The sequence below is a fragment of the Amblyomma americanum genome, chromosome 1 (assembly GCF_052857255.1).
Source record: "Amblyomma americanum isolate KBUSLIRL-KWMA chromosome 1, ASM5285725v1, whole genome shotgun sequence".
In the NCBI taxonomy this organism is placed as follows: Eukaryota; Metazoa; Arthropoda; class Arachnida; order Ixodida; family Ixodidae; genus Amblyomma; species Amblyomma americanum.
Window position 1 is genome coordinate 114222095 of NC_135497.1, and position 24761 is coordinate 114246855.

Genomic DNA, 24761 nt, shown 5'->3' on the forward strand with positions numbered 1-24761 from the left:
TTATACGCGCCTCTATTAATCGGCGAAAAATACTCGGCCAGCGGTGATTTCGTCTCGGAAAACTTTTTCTGCCGTCACGCCATTAGCGCGGTCCGCCCTCCGCCCGCGCTAGCTGCTGCACCCCGGTGATCTAATCATTCAGCGCTTAATTTAGTTACGTGCGGTGACCGCGACCTTGGCCGACGCCCGGCATTCTTCGCCGCCGAGACGGGCGCGTAAATAAAAGTGACGCGCGGCAGGAACGAGCGCCGCCGCCGCCGCCAGCCCCGCGTCGACGAGCGACACCATGAGCGGAGTTTCCAGCGGTGCACCGGCTTGCCCTGTAGCTGGCCAACGAGGAACGAGACGGGCTCCTCCCATTTGTCCGCGGTTCGTGTCTCTTGGGTTTATTTTCGAGCCTAATTGCAACCTTGGAGATAGTCCTTCCGAACGTAGCATCTGTAGCTGTCATACCCAGCAATTCTGGACAGAAGCATTTTTGAGCGGGAAATCGTTTACGAACGCAATTTTTTTCATATCGTGTAAGATTTCACTGGCGCAATCAATATATACGCAGGTCACCCGACGGCAGTCTCTATTCTTTTTTTTTTCGATTCTCGTTTTTGCTAACGTTAAAAGCGTTCCCCTTTGGTTTTATATGGGAGTCTTAACTTTTCAATGCGATCGCTGGAAACACTTTAAAAGAAAGATTTTGCTACGTATCAGAATAATGGACCATTACCTTCAATGTTTCCATAACAGTGTCTTACAAATTTCCAATTTTCAAAATTTTTGCCCGAGAAAGCTGTACTTTATCTGAAATCAAAGGGACGAAAATTTAGGGATGGAAATTTTTCTATATTGAGACAAAAAAAAATCGCAGTCTAAGGAAAGAATGGGCTCAGCGTCACAACTTTTTTTTTATTCTTGCGTAGCTGCCTTACTGAACATTTACATTAGAGCGAATACTTCAATCACAAAAAAAAGCTCCACCAAATGTGTGTATATATATATATATATATATATATATATATATATATATATATATATATATATATATATATATATATATATATAACGCCACCCAGTCGTTTGATTGGTTGTAGAGTAAACAACCTGTCTGGCTCATGACTCCTTTTTGACCTCTAAAAGCCAGCATAAATTCCCGTTTCGTTTTTAGCATCTCTGTGCAAACAACTTGCGCTTCAAATTCCACGAGTCTGCTTGCAAATTAAACAAAATTTTCCTTTTCATTTTCCACTTTTTCGGTGTACGTTGCGAGCTGAAAAATTGCCCCTAATAGTTTTTTTTTTTTTGCTCAGATCTATTCAGTTTTTAAACTATGCGTATGTTGCTCCTTGAAAGCCACTTGTGTAAGTAAACCTGTTCTATACAGGCAACGAGAAAAAAACAAAGAGAGAAGGAAACATGCAAAAAGATAAGAGACAGGTGCCACATCAGGGAAAGCCCACGAAAACACTCATGGTTGCTTTAAGATCATAATTTTTCCTGTTTTAAATTAAGGAGGAACTTCTTAATCATGCGTGGTTCATTAATTTGGAGAAAAAAAAAGGATAAGTTATAGTAGATGGCCTTTTTCTATCTGTTTGTTAGCTTTTAGTTGACTGGCGTAACAAAATACGCCTCACCACGAAAGCTTTTCATTCCGTCTTTCATCACTAAAACTGTGCCTCTCTCTCAGATCGGGTGGCCTCACTGGACTCAGGTGCTGGATTCCAGAAAGCCAGCGCTAATTAAATATCTGTACAGATCTTTTGCATGAGCGCCGCCAGTCGAGCTCTGCCCTTTGATTTCAACATATGTCCACTCCTAAACCGTGTACGTCACAAAACAGGCAGTTAACAGGGCCTTGCATTCCTCGAGAGCTGTGGGCGCGAACACGTCACTTCGCTGCTTTCCATCGCGTGTTCTCTTTCCCTATATCAACGAAGGAAAGAAACAAGCCGCTACAGGGTCTACCCCCTTTCTTTTCCTGCATGAGCCGAATTTTACTACTCCTAAAACTGTCAGCTCACCAAAACGAATGACGCTGAGCCCGTCAAGAATTTCCAGGCGTAAATTAAACACACCCTTTTCCGTGTACCCTTTCGTGTACCGCGAAGGCTTGCGAGCATAAACCTTATTTTAAAACAAGAGCTGTCACCGCTCATGCTGCACCCTCCGAATGGCGCACAGGTGCTTTCTGGAAAGGACTGTTAAAAAGTATTGGGCATTGGCGACGAAATAAACGACTCCCTTATGAGGTGCTTTGGTTTCGCCGCCGCGTGGTTTGCCGTAAATTTTGCAGCGCTTATAGGTTTGTCGGATGACGGAGAGGAAATGAGCAAGTCAAGGAGAGAGAGAATTTGGTGCAAAGGGTGTCCGACGCGTCGAAGTATAGACAGCGACGACACGTGGAGCCGTGTTCGCCTTGGAGACCTTATTCTAAGCCACCAGCGAGCGCCTAAATGCAGGTTTCATGTATGTAAAAGAAATTCGGAATTCAGGACGGTCTAAGAACGGACTTCCATCTAGCCGCAAACCTTAGCGAGGAGAGAATGCAGTGTTTCTACTGCAATCGATGTCTGCAGTAATCGCAGTCACAATATTTCCGCGTTTCATTGAAACTCTTTTCGGTCTTGTCACATCGAGCGCTCCTTCTGCGCTGTATTCAAGAACTCGCTATGCCAAGATCGTGTCACGACCTATCCAGAGAAATGACCTTTACAGAAATCAGAGCGAAAATATAAACGGAAAAACTATGAAGAAGGTGCCAAAACAAGCTTCTGTCGTTAAAGCGGTTATTCACTGTTGAAACTAACTGCCGTTGTGATAAGTGAGCTTTTAAAATATTATTTGTTCACAAACCTGCAACGTCATGTAGCCATTTTTCCAGAGCTGAATAAAAAAAAACCAGCAAAACACAGGTGTACTAAGGACACACATACGCATTACGAAAAAAAGCTCAAATTGTTAGTCCTCATAATGGAAACGTTCACGAAAACGCTCAATATAGATTTGAAGTCACAAATGTCCGTTGGAATTTTTTCTGCATTTAAATCGTGGGTGAAAAATTATGCAACGGTTACGCTCTGCTGTGTAATTCGCTGAAGGCAGCGAAATCTGATGCTTTGTGGGGCTACCTGACGTTTGCGCCTTTTAAATTCAATTCAATACAATTTATTTTACATGTATACATGGTGAGGGTCGAGGGAAAAAAGCCAGAAATTGTGGCTTGACATTCCCCTTGGCCCCTACATTGCAGGGCAGCAGGCAACATACATACACGAAAATCATTAGAAAAGACAATGAGGAGTGGTTTCCAAAATGGGCGGCTAATTCTTTGAAGACAACTAACGTAAGCTCGATTTTCCCACTCACTCACTCACTCACTCACTCACTCACTCACTCACTCACTCACTCACTCACTCACTCACTCACTCACTCACTCACTCACTCACTCACTCACTCACTCACTCACTCACTCACCAAATCTTCGGGCATTCTTGAAAGGCGCTGCTTTTCTCGATTCCCTGGGGTTCACCCTTGACGAATTCGCAGGACTATTAACCCTCGTGATATTTGTTCGACGTCATGAGCGGAGGGGGTCCGGGAGGGGGCGAGAAAATTTTGGAGTTATTATGTGTTTAATTTTCTTGACTAATTGTCTCGATCTCAAAATTCTTCTAGATTTTGGGAAGTATAGTGGGTACACATTCAAGAACCAGCCGTCCCCTCTCCTGAAGCCAGGGGCCAGACGAGTGACGTATATTTCGGCGCATAAATCACACCTTCGGCAGCAAACAATCGCACCTTGTAGCTGAAGCCACTTCCAATTTCGTTAACGTAAATAAGAAAAAGCAGTGGCCCAACATGGAACCTTGTGGGACGCCAGATGTAGCGAGAACAGTTTCAGACCTGGAGCCGTTCATAAGCCCCTGAAAAGATCTATCAGAAAAATAATTACCAAACCAAGTTGATATCGTCGTGAAAAACTGATTCACCTGTGCGCGAAAAGGCTGCCTGAAGCGGCACAGCAGTGCCTCGAAGAAAAAAGAAATACTGAACTATTTTCGTTTTTATTTATTATTTCATTTTTATTTTACCTTTTTTCTGTTTTATTACAAGTACACGATCAACAACGAAGTGTTAGAATCAGTAGATTCCCATAAGTACTTGGGTGTCTACCTAACCCCCGACTTATCGTGGACTCTTCAAGTTGAAAACATACTAGCCAGCACCTACAGAACACTCGGATTCATTCGTCGCTCACTTCTTCAAGCAAACAGGGACACAAAGCTTCTTGCTTATACTTTTAGATTGTGTTGTTCATACGGATCCTTAACCTTCGTTCTTTAGGTAGCAGACACAAAATATCCTGTCTTATGTTCTTCCGTAAGATTCATCACAATCCGACTACCTACACTGCAGGCGCTTATTACGCCAGCTTCTCGAATTTTCCCTCGCACTGACCACAACTTTAAAGCTGAACCTTTGTTCTCACACACTGAGGTAAATCGCTTTTCATTTCTACATTTAGCCACCAGCGAATGGAATCGGTTACCGGAAGAAATCGCCGAGACTACAAACTCTGAAAATTCAATTCCCAACTTGAGGTTTTTTAGCAGCTGGTACATGAAAAAAAAAAATGTAGGCATTTTTATTTCTGTCTTGAACGTTATGACACTAGGTTCTGCAAAGTGCTTTGAGTTCGTCGGCAGATTTGGGATATTTAGCTTTTTTATCTGTGTTGCATCGTCAATTCGTGTAGTTACACAGAAATGCGATTGCTCTTGTAATTTGTAATAATGTTGACTTCCTGTTAAGTGTTGATGTTTTTCTCCCCCCCCCCCCTTCTATGTAATCCCCTGTTAGGGCCCTTAGGGTAAATAGATGAAATGACATGAATTTTTTTTCTCATGCAGTTTCACCACGGCTCCCGTGTCTCGCAAGGTCTTGGAGCCAACTGTATACGTTGTGTATAACATAATGTAAGCTGAAGCATAAAAAGAGGGCAAGCTGCGTCGTTGCATCAACGTTATCAAACCTTGCACTCATGCAGCTTCTATATCTACTCACACAGTTTCGCGGATATTGCACTTCACAATGCAAGCAGACGATGCTCTTGGCACCGATCGTTTCCCCCGCACGGAGCTTCTCCATACGAGGCTGGCAACAAGAATTCGCCACAGAGGTATGTATACTGGTATACATGGTTCCCCAGCTGGGCTGATGTCGGATCGGACAGAAAGCATCCTGAGACTGGCTGCACAGGCAGCAAACTCTGTATGGTACGTGCTGAACATTCCTGATAACGCCTGTTCTATGCATATGAATGTTCCATGCATAAGGCGGCTGTAGTGCTGCAACCATTTGACCCAACCGTCTTCATAATGTGCGGTGCCATAAAGTTTCTAAATATTACCTAACGGGAAAAGTGGCGCCACGGTGTATGCGAGTTTCTTAAACAGCACTTCATCCACCGCGGGAATGCCGGGAAGATGAGGCTCCGTATTTGGCTCGGCTAGTGTTGGGCCGAATACGTATAATCTGCATCGGAATTGGTAGCTTCGCCACGATGCTCTATTCAATGAGCAGAAAAAAATTGTATCATTACTTCGCTTTTAACTTATTCAATAAATTTAGCGCTAGTGAAAGTTCGGTGTCAAGCTGGTGTGGAAACTTTCGCAGCCTTTCTTCGAGGTTTGCTGCGGGAAGAGTAGCACTGTTACGGCTGAATCCACGTTTCACGCCCAACAATAGCCAAGCCAAACACGAAGCCTCATCTTTACAGCGCCTCCCCATGGTGCATGAACGATCGTAGCGCCACTTTTCCCTGTTGGTAATATTAAGAAACTATATGGTGGAATGCGACCTATGTTTGACGCCGAAACAAAGAAGCGCTCAACTGCGCGGCAACGGCAGAATTATGCGGCAGCAAGCGATAACGAGTAGGAGGTCGAACGAGCCCAATAAAACTCAAGAAAAAAAAAACTGAGTGAACGCCGCCCTAAAGAGAAGCCAAGATTGCTTCAAAGAGTGCGGCTGGCAGCATCTGTGAATTGTGCGACGAGCTCTATTCAAAGAGCGGTTCTTCAACGTACTATCAGCAACAAATGAAACGCGAACAAAATAGGCGAACAGCAAAATGAGATCGTTTTATTTCAGATAAACTGAACACTAGCGCAGGCTTAGCTTACTTCACCAGAGCGAAAACTGCCCTGTAGAAAAGTTAATCAACATCGATTGTATTTCCTCTCAAGGAGCTAATATGTTTGGGTTTTTGTACTGGAAATGCAGTTCGCTTCCTGGCGTTCCTCTGTTGCTGATAGTACATCGCACTGCTGCGACTGCTGAACATCCTACGTGTCACATAAAGCGTTGTCAATGTTCAGCAATTCGTTTCCGTTAAAATACAGCTGCCACAGGCGAGATTCGATCGAACGGTTTCGCGCTGAGCAGCAGAGCGACTTACCCACCGCGCCAACCCGATGCGGCTTGGCATTGCAAACAGGGACAACTGTTATCAGTTCGCGTAATTCAATTTCCTTATCTTTCCGGTCACTCTTCCTCATGTTTTTTTTGCTTGTAAAGGCGATCGATCTATTAATTGCTCTATCGATCGATTCAATCAATCAATCAATCAATCAATCAATCAATCAATCAATCAATCAATCAATCAATCAATCAATATGCTCTTAGCTGACAGTGTTCGCCGCGTACCTGGTAGTGAAATAAGTATCACACAGGAAATTTTGGCACCATTTTATGAATGTTTACATACTTACACATTTTTGCGGTTTGCGAACTGATCAGTAGCAAGCAACGGATCTCCCTCTCCTATCGCTTCTCTTATTTTTATTTAGCCAGAAGGCGCTGCAGCAGGGAGATTGCGCTGTTGCAAAAAAAAAAAAACAACACATCTTCATTAATACAGCACACTTGCTGACGTGAAAGGCGATTCCATTCGCTAATGGAGCGACAAAACAGGAACTAGCGTACATATTGGTTCTGGTACGGTATTTCATCTTAGAACAATGGTCAGTGCGAGAAGATACATAATCGAGTCTTTTCAAGTATATTTCGTTTTGAATGCCATTTTTGTGAAACATTTGACAGATGAGTTTAAGGCGTAATTCCCGCTATCAGGAGGAAAGAATTTCCCACTCTATTTAATTTTCATGTAGGTGCAACTACCGACATAGGACAAATCTTGCTGCTCTGTTTTGAATCAAGTCCAGCACTCTTGGACACCGCTTCTAATTGTGTGGCAACTGCGGAATACTGTTATGAACTTCAACATTGATGGGAGAGGTAAAACCTTTCGTAGCGTATCAAACTTCTTTCTTCTAAAGTTTGTCCTGCTTTCGTATCGAGTAGTTAAGACTGCCATAGAAAACCAATGTGGCAATAGAAAACAATAAATACCTAAAAACTATAAGCGTTCCGAGGGGCGATCTGCGTGTCTGTTGTTGTTATGGCGCAATCTTACGATATGCGAAAAATTGCGTTTATAAAAAGTTCCCGTCGAAAAATCGCTTGTCCAGAATTTCCGGCTATATTTTTTCAAGTTTATTGATCAGTGTTATTTGCCGAAGGTCCCAAACGACACAATCGTATTCGAGCATTGGTCGAACGTATGTTATATTAAGCCGTTGATTTCAAACGAGAAGGTACGTGTTTCAAATTTCGCTATATCAAGTTTAAGGTCCTGGCGGCCATTGCAATATACCGTATCGATATGAGCATTTCGTCAACAATCGGCTGAGAATCTCACACCGAAGTATTTCTGCTGAGATTTTTGCGTCACTAAATTATTGCTGATGACATACTGAGAGAACAACTTTTTTTTTACGTGTAAAGGAAACATGAACTCGCTTGTTAGTGTTTAACTTAATTCTTCATCTTGAGCGCCATGATAAATCAACTTTGTAACAGTTCAACATTGCCTTCCTAATTTTCCTGTATAATATACAGTTTTCGGCAAGCAACCGTATACTAGAACCAATTCCTGAGTAAATCTCATTTATATATATTAAAAACAAAAGTGGCCTCGAAACTGAATGTACCCTGTGGGACACCCGATGTGATATCTACGAAATTCAATTTCTTGCCAATTAATAATTACACGCACTGTCGGCGGGACGACACACCGTTTTCGATCTGCACGTCCAGAAATAAGTGCAGCAAGTTTGCTTTAAAGGAAAGGGTGTGAAGCAGTTTCAAACGCCTTACGAATGTCTAGTAAAAGCAAATCGGTTCGCCCGCCGTTGTACAGATCGGATACGAGGTCATCATAAAATTCAATAAGTTGAGTTATGCAGGATAAAGCCTTACGGAAGCTATGTTGTTGTGGAGCCAGCAAGTGAGCAAAAATGTGCAATTATCTCTTTACGTAAAATGTGTTCCATTATTTTCCACGGTATTCGTGTAAATGAAATGGGACTATGGTTAGTTGCTTCCTTTTTTTTATCAACCTTCATGAATGCGAACAGGTGCAATTTTCCAGTCGTCTGGGAGGGAACCTGAAAATAGAAACTCGGTGTAGATTGCATAGAGATAACGGAAAATTGGTTCAGCACAATGCTTTTAAAATTCGGGGAGAAAAGCCGTCAGGTCCATTTACCTTATTATCGTTAATTTGACTTAGTAATGTGAGCTCTACTAATTTCATAGTAGTTGTGTTTTAAAGACAATTACAAATACAATTACAAGACAATTATTAAAGACAATTGCGGCGATGCCAGCTGGATCTGCTCCGTAGCACTCCTTGTATTTCTAGAATGCGTTGGCATTCGTTTTTATTTTGCTCTTGAGTTATGGTGCGTCAACCCCGTAAATTTTACATCACTTTCACTACATGCAGCAACGGAAACACGCTTTGGAATAGCCACGCGCAGAAATAACCAAATCGATTCAGGCATTTCTTGGGCGTATTTTGAGTAAATTCTTGCCCCAGGACATTCTTTTGCTTCTGAGTCAATTCTAACTGCCGCCTGTGGTGCTACGCTGATAGCTGGAAAATAGTGTAGGTTGCCAGCTTTAACAAAAGTGGGGTCGACCAATGGCAAAGTGTCAAAAGATGAGCAGTAACTATCTTCTACTTACGTCTGCAGACACCTTCAATGACACAGTTACTAAAACAATGAATTGGCGAAATGACTGGCGCAAAATGCGCCATTCACGCATAATTTCAAAGGCCTGCATGTGTCGCATAAGTACAGGGGAATTTTCAGATGTAAACAAATAGGGAAGGCAGAATAATGAATTTTTGAGCCCATTGGCGCGCGAATCGAGAAGTGGTACGCCTCAAATATGGATCAGTACGTTTCGAATAGTCTCTATATAGGAAGTAACCACTTCCTTCTGGCGATAAGTTAAAAAATAAAAGTGTTATCAGCTAGTGACTGTTCTGCAGAGGATCAGAGGAAACTCGCCTGAACGTGAGCGAAACCATTTCGATTTTTGTAAAAGAAAAAAAAATGTTAACAAGAGAATATGTTTGTCAGGATACCATCTTGACGTTAAAGTGTACTTCGAAAATGCAAAGGTGGGAGGCGGGAAGCAGCCGGAGTTCTAGCTGACGGATGCACTGAATGAAATTAAGGAAACAAAAAATGTTGACATGTCACACACAATCATGCATTTTGCACAACGTTTCCAAGAAGCAGCAGGTTATAGTCGCAGTCAGGTACAAGGAAGCACCTCTTGTCTGTGACCCTGCAGTTTCTTGTACGAGGATGCTAAGAACACAGAATAGTCCGCCCAGGCTTTCCTCGGAACCACATGAGACCACTGTAGGAAATGCTATGCCAAGTTTGCCGTGAACACCCAATGCGAGCAGTATACGTAGGTCACATTCGTTAAGACAGCGCATAATGACGTGAACTGAATTGCTCAGAGATCACACAGATAGTGCTAGACACGGGCGCTATGATTTATGCAGCGTGACCTGACATGAGTGTGGCTAAGGAACAACAGTGCGAAAAAAGGGTGCGGAAAATGAAAGAAAACGCTCAACACTCTGCAGAGACCCAAGGAGGTCTACCACGTTCTTATACGGTGGCCACTTTGGAGTTTCTGAAACTATATGTACTTGCTTATCCACAAAGCGAACAGCCCATACCACGTTTCACCTCTACGTGAGCGCAACGCAAAATTGTTACGCAAATTTAAAACAAAAAAAAGACGCAGAGGTTTGGCCTAAAGCGTATTGCTCAAGCCTGCTACTCTACACAACGGGTTGAGGAAGAAAGGATGATCGCCGAGATACACTCAATGTGCTCGGACAAAAATGCGCCAGCAGGCGGATTGTTTATTGAGTTTCAAACAGCAAAAAATATTTTCCAGTGAGTCGCAAAAGTCTCGTAAGACGAAGCCGAATGAAACGGGCGACGTTGCCTTTCGCGCCTCTACACGGTTGGGTCGTACGAATGAAGCGCTGGTAAAGGCGCTATTCGCCAACATATTAAAGGTAAGGAATTGAAATGCTACTACTTGAGAGGACACTGAGGGAAGGCATAAGAAGCAAGTTTGCGAGAGAGCTGGTAAACTGAACGGTTTCCCGATCCAGCGACGCGCACACACGTTGTGTTACGTGACTCTGTTTCATTTCCGCCGCCAGCTTTGTTGGTCGCTCCTGTCTGCGGTCGCACTCCTTTCGCACCTATATTGCCGGGCACCGCCTGCGAGGAAGAAGGCGCGGTTGAGAGGAAGAAGCGCGATGGTTATCGCGCAGAGTTCTGACAGCTCTTGCGATGCAGTGGCCCCCGCGCGAGACGGCCGGACAGGCGGCCGGTGCAGCCCCGTAATGCCTTCATCATGCGCGGCCCTGTGCGTGGCCGCCGATGGCGCTCTTGAGATGCGACCACCAAAAAGTCGCACCTCGTGGCGGCCGGCGCTAAAAGAAAAACGCGGAGTGGCCGGGAGGGTGGCAATAGAAATTAGCCGATGAAAGTGAAGAGCGAGTGCACTCGGGACCCCCCCTTAATTGTCGGCCATAAATCGTGCGGCCGTGGACGTGAAGCGCCGCTGCCCTGTAATTAGGCGCCGCCGGTCGCCCGCCCCTCGCCGCGGCCGCCCGGTGAGGCTCGCGTCCCAACGCGCGGCACCCGCCGTCAAAGGGCCGCTCCCGCCTTCTTCGCCGGGCGCCCACGACAGGCCGCCGGTTCCGCCGCCGGCGGCCCCTGGCGCTGGGCCGCGGACGCCGGATCGGCTGCGGCAGGCACGGGTTGACGCGCACCGAACGGGCCGGCGTTCCAGGCGACGTCTCGCGGAATAAAAGGCCTCCTCCATTGCGCCAGCAACTCTCAGGGAGACCCGCACGCAACACAATCTACACAGGCAGACAAGGGGGGGGGGGGGGGGGGGGGGGGGGCAGGGTACTGAAAAGCTCGTCTTTTGCTGCAACTCTTGAAACAAGTCTGGCGTCTCGTCTATACGCTCTAGGACTTCTCATCCACGTTTTTGGAATTCGTCATTCCTTCGTCATTCGTATCGGGGGCACATATTTTATACGCCGAGATTCCTTTCGGTATCTTGTTCAATTTGTTTCGAAGGCGTTCACCTTTTTCTTTTCTTTTTTCATTTTGCTCAGTGGTTCAATTTTCTATTGAGTGAAAAAGCAGGCGGCTCTGGAGTATATAAGTGCCAAAACTTCCTTCACATAGATTGGATAATAATAACAATAATAATAGACAAAAGATATCACGTATGCTGCAGCCAAAATTGTTCGAGTTGTTTGTGCCATACAGGTAGTCAGTCGTCCGCCCATTATGTTGACTGACCAATTGGTTACTTGACTGGCTGAGTGACAGACTAACTGAGAAGCAAATATTCGCAGCGACTGCCGGTAGCAGTTAAGTATAAGACTGAAATTCTTCTCCATTAAAGCGGTGGCTCACGGTTGCAGTAAGCATGGCTCCATGCACTTTCCGCCGCTGTCTTCCAGAAACAAGTCAAAGAGACTTCCCGCAAATCACTTTGTTCACTTTCGTGCGGCCGCAGGCTCGTCGCATGCTAAGGATAGCTTGCTTGGTTTCGAATGCTGCTCGATGCAGATGGCAGGGATTGGCTGTTTTATTTTTAACCAAAAGTTAATAATAACATTCTCTTTTATTTGCCATCAATGTTTACATGATGACGGGGGCCTGAGCTCTGGCAACGGCCCCTTTTTCGCGTTTTTAGTGATTGCCCCTAGAAAATGAATTTATCAGTTTAATGAGGACTAGTTGTAGACTTAAAATTTATTAGCAATAAATATTGAGAATTATTTAAATGCCACAGCAACAAAACGACGTAAATCACGCCTTTGCCGCATCAAAGTCAGCCTCATTTGCAGTGCGCGCAAGTCAGCTAGCCCAGAGTTCCTCTGACGCGCAATTCGTAAATGTCAATTGCTAACTTTGCACTACAGCTTTCGTCATCCAGGTAGTTCACAATACCCCAGAGTATGAAAGAAGCAGAATGAGCATGCGGGGAAATAAGGGTGAACGAATTGCTATAGTGATTCTAGTAAGGGACCTGAAAGTGCTCTAAAAGGAACCATACACTTGCAAGACAGGACGACTACTCCATCGCATAACACTATGAAGTGCTAGAAAGGAAGAAGGACGAGATGAGAAGGACCCGACAGGGCGAGCGTTCCATGGCGCGATGTAGATTTGAAAACGGAAGTATATAGGACAGGGGGACTGAACAAAAAAGAGTAGGCCGGACAGGTGTTATATGCCAGGCGATTTAAAATACAAGAAAGGAAACAAGGACACCATGGAGGAGGGGTAGAGTACTTCGTGATGGACGAAGTGAAAGGCCGAGAAAGGGAAGGCGAGAGTGGAAGACTAGAATGGACGAGCACGCCGTGATAAGTGACGTGAAAGCGTTAAGGAAGGACACACGACGAAAGGCCACACGGGACCAGAGCGGTTGTCCCGTCCGCGTCTCCCCTTTGGTCCGGTATCTCCTTCTTGGCCTCTCACGTCTTTTATTATGCGCTTGCTCCGCCTATCTTTCGATCGCCTCGGCCGCGGTGCGCGCGTGATGGCGATCAAAAGGACCGCTCCGGTCGTTCGCGTTCCCTCAGCGCCGCACGCCTCCTGGGCAGCGTGCGTGGGCTGCAGCGGTCGTCCGTGCGTTCGTTCGTTACAGGCCGGCACGCCTTTATCGTGCGCTTCCGTGGCGGGTCCTCTTCGCTTCATGCTTCCCGAGCAGTAATGGCTGGCTATCACTGCTACATTCGCTGAAAAATAATGCTGCGGCCACTGCGGCATGTTTTAATGCCGGCCTCACACTACGGAGCCACCGGCGATGCTGAGTACAGACGGGGTTACTATATCCTACTGATATTACAATGCTGTCCACGCATCGCCAGTTATCTGGCATGGACACTCAGGCGTCTTTGGTATATAAAAAAGAAACAGGTATTTCCTGGTAGGACGCGGCAGCAGTGATTGGCGCAACAATAAAGTCGCCGGATAAGTTTTTTTTTTTTTCCGCGTCCGCGTTCGCTGGGTTAGCGCATGCCTACGCTTGTATGGTTGAATGTGTGATAGCGACCATTGAAGATAGTTTAACATCCGTCACCGTTGTCAAAAATCGTTTCATCGCCGTTCCCAGATGATTAAGGAGGTGTTTGCTTCTTCTAGCACAGTGCCCGCAATCGTGAAAGCGAAAGTTAATGCCTGTCACTTCTGGCATGCAACAGTAAGACAATTCATGCCTTATCTCATTGGTGAGAACATCATAATGTCTAATGGGCGCCAAAACACTGCTGTTCAATCCACCTCAACCCGGGAAATATTAGACGCCCAGAAAGGATTATCAACCCGAAAAATTATTCCCTTTTTTTTTCTTAATATCTGAATGGCCAATAAGAGCAGCGTTGACACGAGTGGTACATATCTTTGACCTCTCTTCGTTCCGCTTCCGGCCGAGCATTGAACCTGCGCGCTGCCCATCATGGCCACGTCACCTGTATAGCTACGTAAAAGTTCGTTTATCGCGATGTCATTTTAAAGGCATCCGCACTACGTCTGTTGCTTCAGCCGCGACGCCAGTAGCCTGGGCGATTCGTAGAAACATCCAGCTGACAGAGCGCTTGTTTGTGGAATATTTCGGCATTACAACACACATTTATCGTTTACAAAGGTAGAAGAAGTTCGGGCAGAGTTGGTTGTTCATGGGAAGGGTTGTCACAAGGCTTCTACCATTGCAAACTTCGTTTCTAGTTCGATGGGCCCCTTCAGTCCCCTTGTTCAAAACCCTTCTTCACAGCGCTGTGTGTGTCCCGTTCTTGTCTTGGTGCTGTTCTTTTCGCGCTGCGACTACTTCCAACATTTATTGTGACGTTTTGAAAGAATACCATCTTCGGAATGACGTTGCACACTGCCCCACGCTCTTCTTAAAAGTACTCGCCAACGATTAAAGAATGGACGCCTTCGCAGGTGCACTGTGAAATGCGAAGATAATTTTGGAACGCTTTGATTACATCTGTTTCCATGCGCCGCACTTTGCCCGCTGGTTCTCCAGCCCGCGGTAGCTTCATCACGCACTTATTGTTGTGTTTTAGAAGTACAGCGGCTTCGAAATGGCGTTCCATACTTGCACGTTTTATTATGGAATGCACTCGGTTGTCGTTAACGAAGGAACGGCCTCATAGGTGCACTGTGAAATCAGAGAACTACTTTGAAGACTTTTGTCTACATACGTTCCAATGGGTCGTTACCCCTGCTGTTGCCCCCCTCCCGGCTACAGCAGCGCCGACGCATCTTGCTTACGCTACAGACCTGTGTTGGTCGTCTACAACGATAGCCAGCAAATGCTACACAACCTTACCTACAGGAAATGCGACTTCACGGTTATTATGTCCCTCGCAACCATATATAGGCAGATGATTTGAAGCATCAAAATCATTTATGGACGCGTTTATGACAACGTGTAATAGAAGTGATTATGATCAAAGAAGTGAAAATCAACGCGCGCTGTAGTTTTCTCGCGCGCAGCGAATTTATAAACTCTCAAGGTGCCTGAAGGTCCAATTTTCAGTTAAATTTCTCGCGAAGCTTGCGAAACAGGAAACGATTTGCTCATAAAAGTCTAATGAGTTTGCATTCATCAGCTTTGTGAATCAGCGTGGAACTGAAATTTACGATGAACACACGTACGATCATGATTCCGTCACAAACTTAGTTGTTAAATGAAGGCATTTACGGTAGAGCTCTGTGCGGATCGCCGGCTGCCACAGAGTTGTTTTCAGTTATAACCGATCCAGGGAGATTCGGATGCTACTGTATGTAGCATCCGTTAAGGCTAGAGCAACCCCTTGATGCCAGATACTCCGACGCCGTGCCGCTGTTTTGATTGGTCCATCAATATTTTGAAGCGCCTTAAACCACGGTTTCAGCATTGCGAGTTAGAACATCCAGTGGATACGACCACGTGTACATCTCAGACAAAGTACACCCTAAGCAGCGCTCACGAACTTTGCTCAAAGTAATCTGTCTTTCGCTTCATAAAGCGGCTTTTTAGACCTCAGCGTCTGCCTTCCTGCGCTGCGCCGTGGCCTCAGCAGGCCCTCAAGATAGTGGCGAAAGCAGCGTTACTGTGGGCAACATTTAAATCCAGCTCTACAGAGTTCTGGCGCTTTCATGTCGTTTGGAAAGCGAACTGAACCCCGTAATTTCTTACAGTTTTCTCAATCAGTCCCTGTAGGTGGGCCTATCCCTAGCAATGGACACAGCATTATAACATCATGGAAATGATAACATGACCATGTTTCTGTACTTACAGGGCAGTGTGGTCGCGTACAATAAACCAATAAACCCATGACATCATTCAAAGCAGTCGATAGATTGTGTTGCATTCTGCCTCTGTTAGTGCTACAGCAACTGCAGCACTTGGCGCCACCTGATGTGAAGTACGTCAACGTTTCAGTCACCACTGATAATGATCGTGCAGCAGTGACTCTCTCAAATACGTTTCAGTGGTGATCACCGCGTTCAGCGAGCTGTCTGCTGCAGTTTTTTCCCGTGTGACACCGCCAAACATTTCTTTTAGTCAAGTGCAGCAGCAGAAAGACAGCAGGGAAGAAATAAATGAAGAACGACAAAATTTCTGGAATTCTCGAGGAAATCAGCCACCTTCAGAACCACGCAGTTCCCAAAGGGGCGTAGAAGCCAGTTCGAAATGAGATGATCCTGTGCTCTGTCATCTTCCGCCATGGACCCCCGCGAGTTGTCATCAGTTACCGAGGCCGTCCATTCACTGTGTCCTTGAGGAGCTCTTGCATTCGTATACGATAACTTTCCGAAATTCAACTCATACCACCCACGGACAAAAGGGTTGAACGAACACATCAACAGAACTATCACCAACATGCTTGTCATGTATGGGGACACGGATCGCAAACTCGGACACAATACTGCCCTTTATCACATACGCCTTCGATATCACCTCCAATGAGGCGAATAAGTACACCCCATGTAATATCAGCAAGGAATGTAACGCGAACAAGAAAACTGAGGTGGCAACACAAAAACACCAACATATTAGCTCCTGGAAGTGAAAATACAAGCGAGGTTCATTAACACTTTTGGAGACGAGTCTTCGAGCCTTCGAAGTTGAAATAACCCGAGCTAGTATTGAGCTTCCCTGGCCAAGAACTTTTCATTTTTCTGCTAGCGTATCAACTGTCTTGTGAGCGTTTGCTTTCTTGCTGATAGTACGCCCTCCTACCGCGGTACACCCCATTTTCCAACAAAGACGACTCCTCCGTCTCCGAGACACCGTGTCTTCCGAAGAAGCGGCCAGACCGTCCGCCTGCGGGCTATTGCATTCAAGCGACACGCATCTGGCATTGAACGTATGTCTCTATCCCACCTTGAGTAAACGCCTTCACACGTAACAATGTTTATTCTCTCCCTCAAGTGATAAATACACGACCAGCTTCAAAGTAAGATCAAGCTACGGTCGTGGTGATAGGCCAGCAATCACCACGAAACCCAAAAATGAAAGTTTCTCTTTTCCAATTTTGTGAAAAAAAGCACATTAATTATTTCCACATAAAAAACTTCTAACGAGAGGAGCGTGTGTCATTGAAGCCCTTGCTTTCCATGTTTTACATTTCTGTATTTAGTTATGCATTTTCAGAAATGATATTGTGACGCTCCGCTACTCGTGTGTGTTCGGGGAGTAGAAATCGAACATTAAAAATATCAGGGCACATCGTACTTGGCCTTAAGGCGACACTGAGGACAACTCCACCCAACTTTTGTTCTCGGTAAAAAACGGTTCTGCGTCAATGCTCGCCCGGCAGCAAAGACGCATGCATGCATTGTGCAGAAAACTAGATATAAAATTTTTCCTGTCACTCGATTAAAATTTGTGGCATCAAGACAGGAACGGACTCCGAGATTATCGTTTGGGAGCGTCAGGAATCCCCGCTCGAAAAAAAAAAAAAATTCGCCACAGACACTTAAGGCTGTTTAAGTGTGGGAATGCGAAAGCATCACTGTCCTTGGGAGCATTGTTTACGCGTAATGTTTGTACATAAATTAAAGGTATTTTCTACGAACTTTATGTGTTTCGTACGGACCCTCTCGCTTCACGGCGACGTGGTTGGCCGAGTTTGCATGTCGTGGACGCAAGGCGTATACGTTTGGTTGTTTGGGACGGTCACACACACACGCGTATGACACCACTCGGAATACTCTACGACGAACGGTTTCATCAGTCTTGATACAAAAGTCTGGGAGGCATACAGTTCGGGGTGCATATGTCGTCGGTACGACTCCCTGTCACGAGCTAGCCTCGAACTTGACTCGCAAATGTAAGCTATATGGAACGAAAAATCGTATGGCATCAACCGGAACGCTGTACGACGCAGGGTTGCTACACAATTTTAGTACGAATGTCGGGACAACTGGCGCCGCATGGAGGTCGGCTCGTGGGCAGTATACATAAAAAAAAACAAAACACGTGTATGTTGATGGCGTCCGGACCCCGTAGAGTATTTGTTACGGACTTATTTTTGGAAATGTGGCGGATAGTTTGAAGGATGCTTCACTCCCGCCACCGGTTGGCCCGGTATTGCACTACCTCCGGGATCGGCCTTGTCTTTAGCGCGTCTTTACTATCCTGTCTTTCTATCCCATATTTCAACTCTCCTACTGTCTGCTCGTGGTAGCGATTGTGGCTCGGCTTGAGCCAGTGAGCAAGGCCTGTGCACTTTCCTTTTCTTTATTCCTGGCAACAGACAAACACGTATATGCCCCTCTTTCCCCCACCGTCGCTTGGCGCTGCTTTAATTTCCTTTCCTGACGGCTCCCGCTCACGAGACATCAGCAAAGGGCGAGTTAAAGCAAACGCGTGCTTACGCTAATCGTTGAGCACGTGGACTGCATATGCCAGCACCCATGGGAATGCAAGTAGAAAGGTTTCCCTTATGTCTCAATTTTTGTTCATGTATATGATAGTCTGAAATGGTGGTGCCTGGCTTGCTGTGTGCGTGCTACGGCCGCTTGATGACGTCACGCTATCTTTCTTGCCATCGTTGGGATATTCTGTGCCATTTGCGACTACACACACACACACACACTAACACACGGCGCCGGCTTTCCTCGTAATGGGACCGGTAATGCTTTCCCATTAAAACCTGTTTTGTCGCACCACAGTCTGCTTGCTCAACTGTATTTCATTTTTTTTTTATCTCCAGCTCCGATTTGGGTGAAAGTGGTATCTTTGTCACTGCAATGCCGTAATTAATCGATATAGACCAATTTCAATTCCTTCTCAGTGTCCGTTTAAGGCTGCCATCAGAGTGACGACCACTGATGCATGGAGACCACGAACTTATAACCCCGCCTTGTTTTTGACCTTTGTGGTGCGCCATAGCGACTAATGACGCATTCAGTGTTACTTTACCGTACTTAATTTTTCGGACAATAGTTCAGAGCTTGGGTCAAGCTCTCAAGTAAAATCAGTGTCATTCATGTGGTTACAGAAAAAAAAGGCGCGACGCTTAATAGGGCGCGCAACAAAAACAAGAAATGACGCTAAGCAACATTTTTTTTTTAGTGCAGAGAGGTTCAGAGAGAGAGAAATGAAAGCGGAAGGGCAGGGAGCGGATTAGACGGACCTGTGTCTTCACTACACTGAAAGAAGTGGGATAAATGCGTGCGAAATACGGGAAGAGAGAGGAAAAAGGACCATACAAAAAGCGGACATACGTGCGCTGTGGGATGCACACAACATTTTAAAAATAAAATCATGCAAGTCACGAGGGGAAGGACTGAAAAGAAAGTCCTGCTGATTTCCTTTGCGAGCACAAATCGATCGAAAGCTTCAAGTGCATGCAGCGTTGCACAGAGGCTGAGCAGGTCTGCTGCCTGTAAAACGTGCTTGCGGGCTTCACTTCAGAAAAGGTAAAACTGCGCAACAGGACGCGGTGTCATTTCTTCGTGCCTTTCTTTCCCCCACCGTCGCTTGGCGCTGCTTTATCTTCCTTTCCTGACGGCTCCCGCTCACGAGACATCAGCAAAGGGCGAGTTACAGCAAACGCGTGCTTACGCTAACCGTTGAGCACGTGGACTGCATATGCCAGCACCCATGGGAATGCAAGTAGAAAGGTTTCCCTCATGTCTCAATTTTTGTTCACGTCTGTCTCGTTTATTTCGAAAAACCAAAGCAAGAAGTGGCCAAACAAGTACACCGTATACATTACCGCAGAGCAAAAATTATACTTAGTAGCTTGTGAGGCGTTACGAAGAAAACAGTTTGGGCAGTGCAGGTTTTATATGCCATGCAGCGTGGCAACCGAGCTGTTTGATCTAGTATACTCTGTGCAGTGTATACAAGAGAGAGAGAGAGGAAAGAAAAAGGAATGCCGAAGGGAGAGAGGGAAGTGCAGAAAAAAAGAATGAAGCAACGAGCCACCAGCAGGCACTGGTTTTGATATTGAATGAACGCATAACCCACCGCAAGCACATAACAAAACAAAAAACACGTGAAAAGACGACCAACGCCTGACTCAACGAGCCAAGAAGGAACGGCGTAAAACAAAGGGGGAAAACAAAGAAAAGAACTGAAACGAGACGCCGATGAACACGCGGACAGAGCAACGTGTCGCCAGAGGCGAGGCGCAAGAAGAAGCAAAGAGCCGCGGCGCCATCACTATTGGCTTTGTCTCGAAAACCCTCTCAACTCAGGCACGTCAATAAGGATCCGCTAGCTGCCACCGCTCGAGTCAAGAGGGGGGTGCCCTCCGCGCTCTGCGCGAGGAGCCGCCGGGGGAACCGGGCAAAATGGCCGGGCGAACGAATAGCTGGGGCAGCTCGGCGGGAGGCTCGCCGAGACGAGCGCACAATCTGCTGCCAATCTGGAAGGACGGGCGTACCGGGCTGCAGCGGCCCCACCATTTTCGCGTGCCGGCGTCGATACAACCATTAGGAGCTACCGGCTGTGCGGTTGCACTGCGCGCCCCTGGAGCGGGCGCATGCTCGACGTCGCTGCTCGCGGCGGCTGGGCGTTGCGTTGTTGGCGAGGCTCGAGGGGCACGGCCAGCACGGTGCGCTATCTCGACCCGGTTCTCCTAGCATTCCTGCAGCTTGCAGCCGAAAAGAACATGCCCCCGTTACGCCGCCCCCCGCAGTGGTATTTCCTGAATGTTTTGAATTCAACAGAAGCGCAGCAAAAATGCAGCAGGGAAGCGTAGCCAGTTTTGGCTGGGCTTTTCTAGCAAATGATAACGTCGTCGCTAAGTGACTATATCAAAATAGTGGGATAAGTTCTGCAGAAAATTGAAAAAAAAAAGAGGAAACAGACCATACCCTAACAAGTTTCCTGCTGTGGCTGTTACTTTTAAAAACTTCAGACGCTGCATACGACAAGTTTCTCCGACAGGCCTCTTCCTTCTTTGAGACTCAGAAGAGCACATAGTTCGACCTTATATGCTTGTGATAACAAAGCCCGAGTTCGAATCGTTATTAATGCGTAGACGCTGGTCTAATAAGACACGCTGACGTTCCAGTATAAGCTGAGCTCGCAATAGATTCGCTCCGGACCACTCCATCGGATCATTTCGTTTGCACGTACTCGCCGCTGAGTATTGCAACTGGTCAAATAATGAATATAGGCTCAAAGGAGCCGCCGATGCGGCTGCATGCGTTGTTAATAAACAAAAAAAAACATGTGATGCAGGACTTTCTTTTTAACGTTAAAGCAGTCGACTGAGACCACGCCCTTTCCTACTCAGCGTCTACACAACGACATATCCAGCCTTTAGCCCGCTACCGCTGTTGTTCATTTCGGCTTGCATGCACACCACTCAGAAGGACTTGGTTGCAGGCCAGTTCGTAGGACATCGTGAGGAGCAAAACCGCCATGTGTTGTCGCCTGCCTCAGCCCCGTCCTGTTTTGCGGTTTTGCTCCTCACGATGCACACCACTCCATGAAAAACATTGATGCCATTGTTTTCCACTGATTTCACCCAGCCTCCCAGAGCAGACTTCAGGGAGTGCACGGCGTTACTGTTCATAGCTGGAATCAAGGATACGTTAGTGCAGCAAAGGCTTGAGAAAACGGGCGTCATGAAAATTAATTATCTTGGCAAGATTCACAATGCGCTAATCATACGCTCCAAGCAAGGTTACTTTCATCGCTCTTTATGTGAGCGAGTGCATCAAGTGCATTAGCCAGACGATGCGCTGAAGATATCGCCAATCACGACTTCATTGTCTGCTGTATCTGTGACTGCATAGACAGAGTTACGATGCGATAATGATGATAACGCGCGCGCCTAAATGGGCCTTAGAAAAGGGGCGACAATGGCTGTATTTGCGCGTGACCTTTCACCTTTGCCGCCAAAGTTACCGCTTGTGAGCTGATATATATATATGCCAACTTAACGACTAACAAAGTCAAAAATCCCGACACCACTCAAACGAGTGTAGAAGTACTGCAAAAAACAGTCCTGGTTTGATAACTGAAACTGTAAGTTGCAGAAACAGGCTTCTCAAAAGATTCAGGTACCTATAGCGGGCTTCACTACAGTGTTCTGGTGCGCTCCAGACAAAAAAAAAAAAGAAAAAAGAAAAAGGGCGGCTCTAGAAGAGAGAAATTTAATAGGAGGGCATGCAATTTGTTGGGTACTTACATTCGTTCAGCATTGAATTTGTCCCCTAAGAACAAAAAAAGAATGGCTCGGACTCTGACGCAAGCCCAAATAAGAAACAAACGGCTGTTGTGCCCTCTTGTCAAAGCGATGGAAAGTTATGTAGGACGTAAGCCGTCCTAACCAGTGCCGCATTTTTTTTTTCATTCAGTCAATAATTGATGCATAAACAGCAGTACACACTGCATCACAGAAGCAGCAAAGAGGTACACCACCCACCTTTTGACGACCCGCGTTATTTGAACTTTCATGGACCGGCTCCTTTTTGTTTTCTTTTCGTAAACTACGCTTGCTAGATATCAGATGTGCATTAACGCTGATTTGGTAAATCCACATTTGTCTGTCTACGTTCGTTAGTACACCAGTCAGGCAGGGGGGCGCAGCGCACAGCTCGCTTGGTGGCGGCTGTAAACAAAACGGCAGCTGTGGCGCCATCTGTATGCGGCCGCGGCAAGATCCGCAACGGGGCGACAGGTTTGCGCTGCCTTTTTGGCGACGACAGATTATCGGCATCACAATTACGGTTTTTATTTACGTTCTTGGTGCGAGTGCGGAAACATATGAGTCTGAATTTACAGTGTACGACATCCACACTCGGAGAGAACGATCGACTGATAGATATTTTTTTTCCGGAACGATGACTCTGCGAGTGCTTCCCATAATGGCACCATTTACGAATTGAGTGAACGAAAACGTTGAAGATGCGGCTGGTACAGTTTTAAGTTTTGAACTTCGGGAGACACGCGGATTCGCCGTTCATACGGATCCAACAGACTCGACGCTTTATTGAATTTACCTTTCGTTTCATTATCTCATGCCGTAGCCCTATATACCAGAGTGTGCTAACTATTATCTCACGCAAACTAAACCGGGTGTATTTTGTGCAGGTTATGCTGTCGCATTGCTCCTACCGCAAGACCGGAAAGAAAGAATACGAAAGGGAAGAGAACATCAGGGCTCTCAAACCGATGCATGCTTTCCTAATGTCGATCAAGAGTAAATACTGATAGGACGATAAAGAAACCTTTACGGGACAAACTGCGTCGGATAAGTGAACGAAGTAACGCATAGATTTGAGAGACATCATTGCCGTGAAGATGTTGGTACTCGATAATTTCGTTCCTTGCGGCCGAATTGCTTGGTCTGCAAGTGAGTGCAGTTTTCACCATTCGATTCCTGGGCGCATGCGGTTGCTCCTATTTAAACGCATTCTTTTTTTCGCAGCGTCCATGTCCCGGAAACTTTTGCAATCATATCAGAATGTCACAGGCCGGAATCTAATACCTCGAAATATGAACAAGGTTCGAGCCTCGAAAAAAATAAAACTAGAAAAAAGACGCAATACACGGTCATTACTTGCTTCATTCTCTACCGCTGATGGGTGCTCATTATCGGGCGTACAGCTTCCTATAGGCAACGAGCAACCATGCATTGCTGTCTGCCCGTACGTGGCGGCGTCGTAGTCGGGGCACAGCCGCTCTGTGTCCGCGCATAGCTCCCGACACAGTGGCGCCGGGGAACCCCGGCCGTCGAGGCTTTTCCCGCACATCCCGCTTCTCTCGAACCTCTTAGGACCAGCTGATGCCTTCGCAATGAGACCGCTACCCGGTCTAGCGCGGCTCGCTTGCCGAACCCTGCTATTTGTCTTCTTTATTGCGCGCTTTCACGCTAATCGTCGGTCTCTTCGAGCCGGCGCACATTACACGCGAAAACGGAGCAAGTCCATTTCATGAAGGCTAACATTGTCGCTCCGCCGCGAATGCATCGGCGGTCTGCATAGGCGTCTTATGCGCTCTGCCTTTGCACCACAGAAGAGCGAGCGAAAACGTTAAAACCTTGCGGGTCTGATCGGACCGCACTTTGCTGACCATGCATCAGCCGATCTGACTGGAACACGTGTTATGAGCGTGGTTAGGAAACGCAAAAAAAAAAAGTGAACTTGCACAATTAATTTACTTAATCTCTATTTTTTTAAATGACAGCCGATAATAGCATTAAACATAACAGGGGACAGAAAGGAAATAATAGTGAGCGCAACTAGTAACTACAACACCGCTCTTGGAGGCGCAGATACCTACTTGATTTAAACTCACGGTTTCTGCTTCTAACTGCGCGAGCTTTCCTTAGAGTTTTAGAGCGTATTCCAGGATTGGCTAGCCCCACATTTATGACAAACCCGCTCTGTTCTCAAGTATTATTTGGCTCACTCAGATTGTGTTCACAAATTTTCTGCTATCAAAAATCACAGTCATAATCACCAGTTCTGCAGTAAAGGTTCACAGCCTGTGGACTGATGCTGATATTCACTTTGACTACACCTTCCCAAGGAATGCAAAGAATATGAGCGCAGATCTTTTAAATGGCTTGTAGAGGAGTATCTGGACAAATTTCGATCACATACTGTAGTTTTCACAGTTGCCTCCCAGCAAAATGAAAAGGCAGCTATTGGTATTTATTCCAGGGCTCTTGATAGGAGTTACTCCTTTCGGGCGCCTGGGTATATGCCAGTATTCGCTGCTGAATTTCTAGCGATTCAGTCGGCCTTTCAAAAGGTCCCTTGCAATGTTAATCGGGCCGTTATCTTTGCTGATAGCCCTTCTGTCCTGACTGCGTTCGA

The 24761-nt window shown here is 46.2% G+C and overlaps 1 protein-coding gene across 1 annotated transcript in view; it reads left to right on the top strand.

The window, feature by feature from the left end:
* The first annotated feature begins 253 nt into the window (after positions 1–253).
* LOC144135082 (uncharacterized) overlaps positions 254–24761 on the top strand; it is a 79740-nt gene continuing 55232 nt past the window's right edge. The window contains exons 1-3 of the mRNA XM_077667842.1: positions 254–369; positions 4905–4970; positions 5063–5173. Of these exons, the coding sequence (XP_077523968.1) occupies positions 287–369; positions 4905–4970; positions 5063–5173 (260 nt within the window). The 5' untranslated portion in view covers positions 254–286. The remainder of the gene's footprint in view (positions 370–4904; positions 4971–5062; positions 5174–24761) is intronic.